The following is an 8514-nucleotide window of genomic DNA, read 5'->3' as shown; positions in this document are numbered from 1 at the left end:
TCTCGTCCCCAGAAGTTTCTGCACCGTTTTCAGAATGTGCGTTTCTATCCATAGCCATCACACCTTACATTAAATTGAGCAGAAATGTACAATAGTTTCTATTCTAGTGCTGCTGAGGTGAGACAAAATAAGAGAAAATAAAATAATAATAATAATATTTGCGAATACCGTCATTAGTGACTGGAGTTGGTCATTAGTGACGGATTACAAGTTAATCCATCACTAATGACTGGCATAGGATGACCCATCACTAATGACTAGCCTAGGACAACTCATCATTGATGACCTTACCATTAGTGACGGGTCACAACTTGACCCGTCACTAATGACTGACCTAGGACGACCTGTCACTGATGACCTAGTCATTAGTGACGGGTCACAACTTGACATGACACTATTATTATCAGTGATGGGTCATGTTACAACCACTCATTAGTGACAGATCTATATCTGATCTTGATCAGAATGGACATTAGTGACGTATCCTTATTGGACCAATCACTAATAGGATATTAGTGATGCGTGTTGAACAGCTGTCACTAATATGGTGTCTCGTTTGCTGGTTTCTTACGTAGTGAGTGACACTCTCATTGCCGGTTTTAGTTATAAGTCAATAGTGATAGTAACCTATCATTGCCGGTTCTTCGCTACAACTGGCAGTGTACTATTTTTTTTTGGGACCGGCAATGTAGAATGTATCATTTCCTGTTCTAATTGATACGACAGTGATAGACCGACATATAAGGTGTATTATGTAGTAGTGCGCTGTGCTCATAACATACTTTTGCAATAGAAAAATCTAAAATGTTCATGTGGGATGGGTTCTGTCTTGGTATAAGGGTAGATAAACAATTATCCTAGCTAAAATTAATGTACGTAGCAATAAGCTGACTACAAAAGAGAATCTAAGAGAGGGCCAAATCATCAAATAACTTCCTGTTGTGCCATGTGAAATCTACCAAACAGAACTGACTGTTTCCTTAAAATCTTTATCATTCTGAATGTGGCAAAATATGGCACTAGAGAGCAATCACAGCATCAAATTCATTAGTATATAATCTGATACAAATACAATGAACACAAATGTATGTAACTAAACACTTATTAATTGCAGCAACAAATACCTGTATGATATACCATTCTACAACCATTAATCACTTTGAAAATATTAAATCAGGATTACATAGTGAAAATATTGCTGTAATCATATGCCTGATCTGCTCATTGGAAAGTTAAATTATGAAACAATGCTTCATAACAAAATAGCAAATATTGTGAAATGGATGGAGTATTTCACAAGAATATAAATTATAAACAAGCAAAGGTTGCTATAATATATCATGCATACAACATTACAACATTTAGTAAATTTTCTAAAATTTTCCACCTATACATGTGTCCTTCAATCATTGAAATACGTTTTGTATGCTAGAATGCAAAAGGAGGATGAAATTTAGACAACCCATTGAGGTGTGGGTTCAATAATACTAGTTCAGTGTTGAAATATGTCTCTTTCTCCACAATGTTTGTTTTCTACAATAAAAATCTATGATATTCATGTGGGGTGAGAACTGGTTTCGAAAAAAAAAATTATCCATGATTCTCTGCGTGTAACAACCATTTGAATAAAGTATGTAAATTCATGTACTCCAGAATTCGATACGAAAGAACATGGACATTATTTGAACTTAATCCTTAGCATGTGGATACAATCTTCAACGCAAAGCAAGCCATCAAGCTCAATTTGTTTGGCACAATTCCACGAGAGTCGAAGCGCAAGTTATTTAAATTATAGGCCCATTGGCGCTGGTATAGAGATTCTTAGCTCAATTGATCCGTATCTATGCAGTTGCTTTTATTTTGCTTCAATTTTTTGCATGACGTCCGTTACCTTTTTTCAAACAAGTAATGACGGCCGCTATCAACTGATGCATCAACTTTGCACTGCCATGTCGATCTATGCAAATGCAAACGGTACATATGTTGTTGTCTTCATGCATGCTCTGTCCGCGTCATTGACCTATGGATGCATCTTCTTCGTTTCCGGCGACAAGAATGCACGACGTCAAGTCTTCATTGCGATTGGGCGGAGGATGGCCGGCGCACATCAAGTCTTGTCCCCTCGTCTGCATCTCTTCTGATGCGCCTCAACTGATTTTACCGATGTGCATGTACTTGATACCGTCGCTCTCCTACCACTCCGTCACTAGTTTAGAATGTTCAGGTTTGTGTTTCTGCACAAAGCAGACATGAATAATACCATTACCTCAGTCTGTGTACATGTGAGTAGGAGCCCACCAAACAAGAGAAAATGTGAGGTGGATCCAAGCAGATACAGAATGTGAATAAAGTACCAAGGGGATCAATAATATGCATGAACCTCAAACACCAACCAGCACATACTACACATACAGTTCAGTAACATCTGACACCGGGCATTCTTCTCTGATAAAAGTAACCTTGTTTCAGTAAAATCAACCATCGCAAGAACATACTGCTTTTGAGGAAAATCTACAGCTACCATACACTACTATCTAGGGAGTTACACAATCAGGAAGGACCTGTTTAAACTTTTGACCAAATAGGTTAGCACTCCGCCCTTCTGAGCTCTACAACTGATCAAATCTTTGCCATTTGAAACGGAGAGAGGTCAGGTCAAGGACATGGTAGATTTTGACTTTTTGAGTGAGAAGCATGGCTGCATCAAATGCCGCAGATTCAAACTCTCTTGACGCTGTCTCCATGGATAACTACGGCACCCTCGGTCATCAGAGTGCCAAGAGCATTGCGAAGCTGTGAAAAGTTTCCATGCATACATTAGCATATACCAAGCTACCAAATAAATAAAAAAGGTGGTGCAAACTACAGTTTAAACTTACTTCGTGCAGATGAATTTCCATAGAGCTCTGTTTCCTCAGTTCTTCCAGCAACTGCATTAGTCAGAACGAACACTTAGCTCACTGCTGAGGCAAATAATGATGCTAACAAGGAAAGAGGCAGGAACGAAAAGCAGAGGTTTCTTTACCTCCATCATACGCATTGAGGGACCTCCAAGCTGCATTTTCTCCATGATAAGGTTACGGGTTGCTGCAATGAGGTTTTCACGTCTCTGCCTTTCGGTTGCAGATATTCCCGTCATGATTAGATCCATATCAATCGTACCTTTTGTGATTCATAAAAATACCATCAGCACTAGAAACAATGGTTACAAGGATAAAAGGGCATGAAGAACAAAGCCAAGCAAGTTTATCTGACCAGTTGCGTGATCTGTTGCAGATTGCTGCATGGCAACTTCAAGAAGCCTGAAGGCCTCCAAAACATCTCGCACTTCGACCTGTAGACAGCAAGAGCAAACTTATCAGTAACAAGAATAATAATTTGTAATAGAAATAAACAATAATCAGTAACCATGATTCAGTTCTCCTGCGTGTTCAAGAAAATAAGAAACAGGATTCAGAAATAACGATTACCACTTCTGAGAACCGCATTCGGGCCAGTGCTTCACAGAGACGAATCAAACTCTCTATTTGTCTAGCTGTTGCAGTTATGACCTATCCACCAAGCAGCAATATATTAGGGGCTTCTCACCATTCAAAGTACTAATAGCATAGTAAAACAGAGACGCTACCTTCTTTCTGCTCCCTGGGCTATTCCCTCTTTTCCTCATCTCAACATAGCCACGAGTCAATTCTTCTGCAGCCTCATCGGATAACTGTGGGTGAACATACTTCCTTGCATAGCTTATGTATGCAACTAATGTGGGCAAATCCAAGACCTCATGCTCCTCTAACTGCACAACAGGATGATGAATGTGCAACTAATAAGGCACAGGATACACTAAGAATAGTGTTGTAATTTGTATACTGTTGCACGTTATTTGTTTCATCAAACATAAGAAGTAACTGAAGCATCAGGTATAAAAGTTGAGTCTGGTGTCTTACATTTGGATTCTCAAAATGCAATGAAACAATATGCTTAGCCAGGCGTCTATCAGTTTGCTCATCCGCCTTGTCCAAGATAAGATAAATCAGGTCAAACCTGCATATTAAGATGTGACAAGAGTTGAACATTTCCACACCACTCATTCACTTTGAAACAGCCAAGCATGTAGTTAGTTACCTTGAAAGCAGTGTTGGAGGAAGGTGGATATTGTCAATTACAGAAAGTCTTGGATTGTAACGTGATTCAGTAGGATTCGCACATGCTAGGACAGATGTTCTAGCATTTAAAGATGCAATTATTCCGGCCTTTGCAATGGATACTGTCTGCTGTTCCATCACCTACAATAATCACAAAAGAGTTAGCATACATGGATAATCGTATCTTGGCAGCCAAATTGTACTGGAAAATTTCAACGAGAAATACCTCATGTAACATGCTTCGGGCATTGTCAGACATCTTATCGAACTCATCTATGCAGCAAACACCTTTGTCACTCAAAACAAGTGCTCCACTCTCAAGAACCTGAAAGTTACCAGGTTATGGTTGAGGCCATCGGAGCAATTCAGTAAGATAAAAAAGGAACCAAAGCAACATTGTGAATGATTCAAGGAAAACTTACAGTTTCACCAGTCTCAGGATCCTTGGCAACGTAAGCAGTAAGACCAACAGCAGAACTTCCTCTACCACTTGTATAAATACCACGAGGAGACAATTTATGCATGTACTGGAGAAGCTGGGATTTACTCGTCCCAGGATCACCAACAAGTAAAATATTGATGTCACCTCGGAAGCTAGCTCCAGATGGAAGCCTTAGGGGATTGCCACCAAAAAGCTGGACATAGAACAGCATACGATATGTTATGGGTTAGCTATTTCACAAACTTTCAAAACGACATCTAAATATTACATGAAATTACCTGGCAAAGGAGGCCTCTTTTAACATCATCCAACTCCCATATGTTCGGAGCCAGTGATCTGGTCAATCTGTCATAGATATCAGGCAACTTTGAAAGCTCTTTTAGTTTCTCAACCTGCAGCTCAGAAAATATGAGTGTTACCAAGAATTCAACACAGGGTGCCATTTAAGAAGGTAAGGGTATTAAAAGACACCTTATCGCTAAGAAAGTTCTCTTCAGAAGACTTGCTAGCATTGGTGTTATCTGTGTCCATGGTGTCCTCCACATGAAGCCTGGACTTGTCTGTCTTCTTTATGTGAAGGCAATCAATGTACGTCTGAATGAAGGGATATCATCAGACAATACTTCAGCACAAGATTTGAAGCAATTTTGATGAGAAGGAATTCAAAGATGACAATGCAATAAAGTTCTGTATTCTTAACCTTGAATATAGACTTCACTGTCCTTTGAGTTGGTCCAATTCTAATACTCATAGCCCTATATATTCCAGTGATCTGTAATAGAAGCGAAGGAGGTAAATTGACAGTTTGCATAAACAAGAACCACATGCCAAGATTTGCGGTATTGATCACTGAAAAAGGTTCGAGTCCTAACCTCAACCCTATCTCCAGGCTTTCCAGCATCCACAAGCTTATCGTGCATCAAGACACTAACTGTATGCGGTGTACCACCTCCTGGTATCTCATCTGGTGTTTCCTGCAACTTTATGATCTGCTTGTCTGCAAATCTAGTCGTGTAACAAAAAATGTTACATCCAAAGTTAGGACTACGAATCTATTAAGCATGCTAGCAAAGACAAAAAACAGCTACAAAAGCATAGCTACCTGCATCGGTTATGCACTAGCGTCATAGAATTTGTGGCTTTACATTGTTCTTTCAGACAAACACGCGGCTCAGTTACTCTTCCTACGAAAGCAAAACCGTGATATTAGTTTCACGATAAAACAATACAAATAAATGAATATTAAACCATCTTCATATAACATGCACTTCTTTCCATATCAACCAGGAGAAGTGAATAAAAATCGTATACTCCTGGATAAAAAAAAAATACTCCTATGCATTTTCACAGCAGCTACAGTTCTAAGGTAAGAAAACCTCAAAGCCTGGGACTACCAAGAGATAAACAATTTCCAAAATGTCGTAACTAACGAAAAATTATGCCCAGCAGAAAGAAAAACTAGCAGACACATAATATGTTGAAGTATCAAATTTACTTCAATATGGCATACTTTTTTGGAGCTAAGGTCCAAAAGTTTCAGAGAACAATTGCACAAGAGATTGATCATCATGACAAGTAGCATACAAGGACAATTGAAGTGAACACTTTCATCAACACAACGGTTTTACAATATCTAAGCAATAACTGAAGAATTCAAGGCACATGGACTGATTATTCAAATGTCTGGATTTCAATGAAAAAAAGACCAAAATACAGCATTGCGCCATGTAAATATTTCATACTAGCATTATATTATACCTCTATCAACCATGACAGGCTCCGAGTAGAAACCACAAACTAGGCAGCGGAACACGGCCTCCTTGAGCTCCGGTATGACCGAGCTGCACCTAATTATCATACCCTTGATGGATACCATCTTCTCGATATCTATAACAGAAGGGGAATCACGAATCAGATCGAACAATGGACACCCACAAACAAGTTCGAACATTGAAAGCCTTGGCGCAAAGTAAGCAATTACCAGACGGGTTGAGATTCCTCAAGCAAATGGACGACTTGAGGTTGTAGATCCTGGTCTGGATGTGCTTCTCGAAGAGCGGCTCGATGCGCGCGACGAGGTCCATGAGCACGATGTCGAAAATGGCGAGCACCTCGAGCGGGTAGCGCACCATCTTGCTGTAGAGGTCGGGGTCGTGGTCGAAGACGTCGTGCGCGTCGACGTCGAGTGACTCCCCGCCCTCGAGCTCGAGGATGCGGTGGATGGCGCGCATGTACTTGCCCTCGTCCATGACCGGGTCGACGCGGCCGGCGTCGCGGGGTTCCCGGAAGTGGCGCAGGAACCGCAGTATGGCGGCGTTGACATCCTGCACGCTGATGTTAGTGCCCCAGACGAAGACCGGGGTGGCGTCGACGCCGGCGCCACCGCCGTCGGTCTCGAGGGTGTCCTCGTCCCCGGCATCGGAGGACGGTGGGATGTCGTCGGTGGACATGGGGGTGGAGGGGGTCGGCGGGAACCGGCCCGTCCAGTTCTGGCGCTGCGGGGTGGCGCCAGCGCCGGATGGCGTGCGGCGGCCAGGGTGCGGCGGCGTCTCGAACCCGCCGAGGGAAGGGGACGAGGCGTACGGGCTGGCGGAGCCACGCCGCCGCCGCCCGCCGGTGCGGCGCGCGGACTGTGGAGGGGAGGAGTTGGTGGCCGGGAGGGGGCTCGACGGCCGGACATCCGGTGACGACATGGCTGCCAAAATCAACAGAAAAGATTTAAGTTTTTTCGCACACGAATCGAAATCAAACAAAAAATTTATCTACAATGAAAGAATGAATGTGATCCTCAGCAGCGGTAGGATCTTACAGGGTGGGGAGCTGCCACCGCCGTTAGACGCCATGGCTTGCGCTCAGACACAACAGGCGCAGTGAAGAGAGAGAGAGAGAGAGAGAGAAGGAGGAGGAGGAGGGGGAGACGGGAAGGATGGGGGACGAGGTAAAATGGCGGGAGGTGGCGGCGGCCGGAAGAAGGGAATGGCGGGAACGAGGGCAGCGTTTCCCGCCAATTGATGCGAGCGGCACCTGACGAGCCGCGTTTGATATGGCTGGGCAACTAGGCCTATTCACGCTTGACAGAGTGGGCCGTGCGCGTGAAGATTAGATTGGACTAGATTTTTATTTTTATATTTTTTATTATTAATATTTAAATAAATAGTTTTACTGGTAATATTTGCACAAATAAACGTTTATTATCCTCTAACAGAGCTGATGGCAGCATAGCATGGGTGGCCTTTACTACTCTCTGAAAAGGTGGTTAGTCCTTATCGCACTTTTAATGGGCACGTAAGCCCCACTCCCGAGCGCCCGTGGTGCAACATCTCTTACCGCCCTCCTAGAAGGTGGTTAGCCCCACTGCTTGTAAATTTTTAATTTAAATTTTGTATATGTCAATTTGAAAAATAGTGCATATTTATTCAGTGAAAAAAATATTAGTTGTGTAAAAAGTGGTCAAAACGACATCGCGGAGTAGTTATTTTTTGAAAATTTTATATCGATGTAAATTTATCAATATTTGTTTATTTATTTTATATCAAACTGTATGAGTAATTTTTTATTGACGTAATATTGGGAGGATACAAAATCTAATTTTTCGAATAATTGTATTGTGAAGCACTATTAGCATAAAACCCGGTACGGATGTTATATACGCTGACAAACATTACATGAGACATGGGTTTGTCGTTACTGTGTGAATTGATCCTAACCATAAAAACATTACGACAATAATCATTGACATATACGGTACGCCTAAAGACTAATCTAACAGTATGCCGCTGCTAATCCTAACATGCCTTAGTGAATGAAAATATACGGGTTACAGTACATGCTATCTACTGAGCGCACCTAGGATATTTACTCTTTCTCAGAGCATCGAGCCCACCCACCTTAGCGCGACGGGCCCTCTCCCGCTTCCTTTCCTCTCTGCTTCGT

At 42.0% G+C, this 8514-nt stretch overlaps 1 protein-coding gene across 1 annotated transcript; it reads right to left on the bottom strand.

Moving 5' to 3' along the window:
* Positions 1 to 2357: 2357 nt before the first annotated feature.
* Positions 2358 to 7601, bottom strand: LOC133913532 (DNA replication licensing factor MCM4-like). Its single transcript, XM_062356711.1, has 18 exons — positions 7391 to 7601; positions 6563 to 7276; positions 6340 to 6468; positions 5684 to 5765; positions 5454 to 5586; positions 5282 to 5353; positions 5053 to 5175; positions 4860 to 4973; positions 4562 to 4774; positions 4366 to 4464; positions 4120 to 4280; positions 3942 to 4038; positions 3629 to 3790; positions 3471 to 3551; positions 3256 to 3334; positions 3026 to 3162; positions 2880 to 2930; positions 2358 to 2793 (listed from the first exon to the last, which is right to left on the bottom strand). The coding sequence occupies exons 1-18, from the start codon at positions 7422 to 7424 to the stop codon at positions 2719 to 2721; spliced, it is 2556 nt and encodes an 851-aa protein (XP_062212695.1). The 5' UTR covers positions 7425 to 7601; the 3' UTR covers positions 2358 to 2718.
* Positions 7602 to 8514: the final 913 nt, after the last annotated feature.

This window comes from Phragmites australis, chromosome 1 (assembly GCF_958298935.1).
Source record: "Phragmites australis chromosome 1, lpPhrAust1.1, whole genome shotgun sequence".
Classification (NCBI taxonomy): Eukaryota; Viridiplantae; Streptophyta; class Magnoliopsida; order Poales; family Poaceae; genus Phragmites; species Phragmites australis.
This window is presented reverse-complemented; position numbering and strand designations above follow the sequence as displayed.

Excerpts from the sequence above, each read along its gene's own strand:
- LOC133913532 (XM_062356711.1), bottom strand. The coding sequence starts at position 7,424 with ATGGCGTCTAACGGCGGTGGCAGCTCCCCACCCT. Across the intron at positions 5,354-5,453 it reads AGCCTGGAGATAGGGTTGAG|ATCACTGGAATATATAGGGC; the intron begins GTTAGGACTCGA and ends CTTCTATTACAG. Across the intron at positions 4,039-4,119 it reads CCTCCAACACTGCTTTCAAG|GTTTGACCTGATTTATCTTA; the intron begins GTAACTAACTAC and ends CTTAATATGCAG.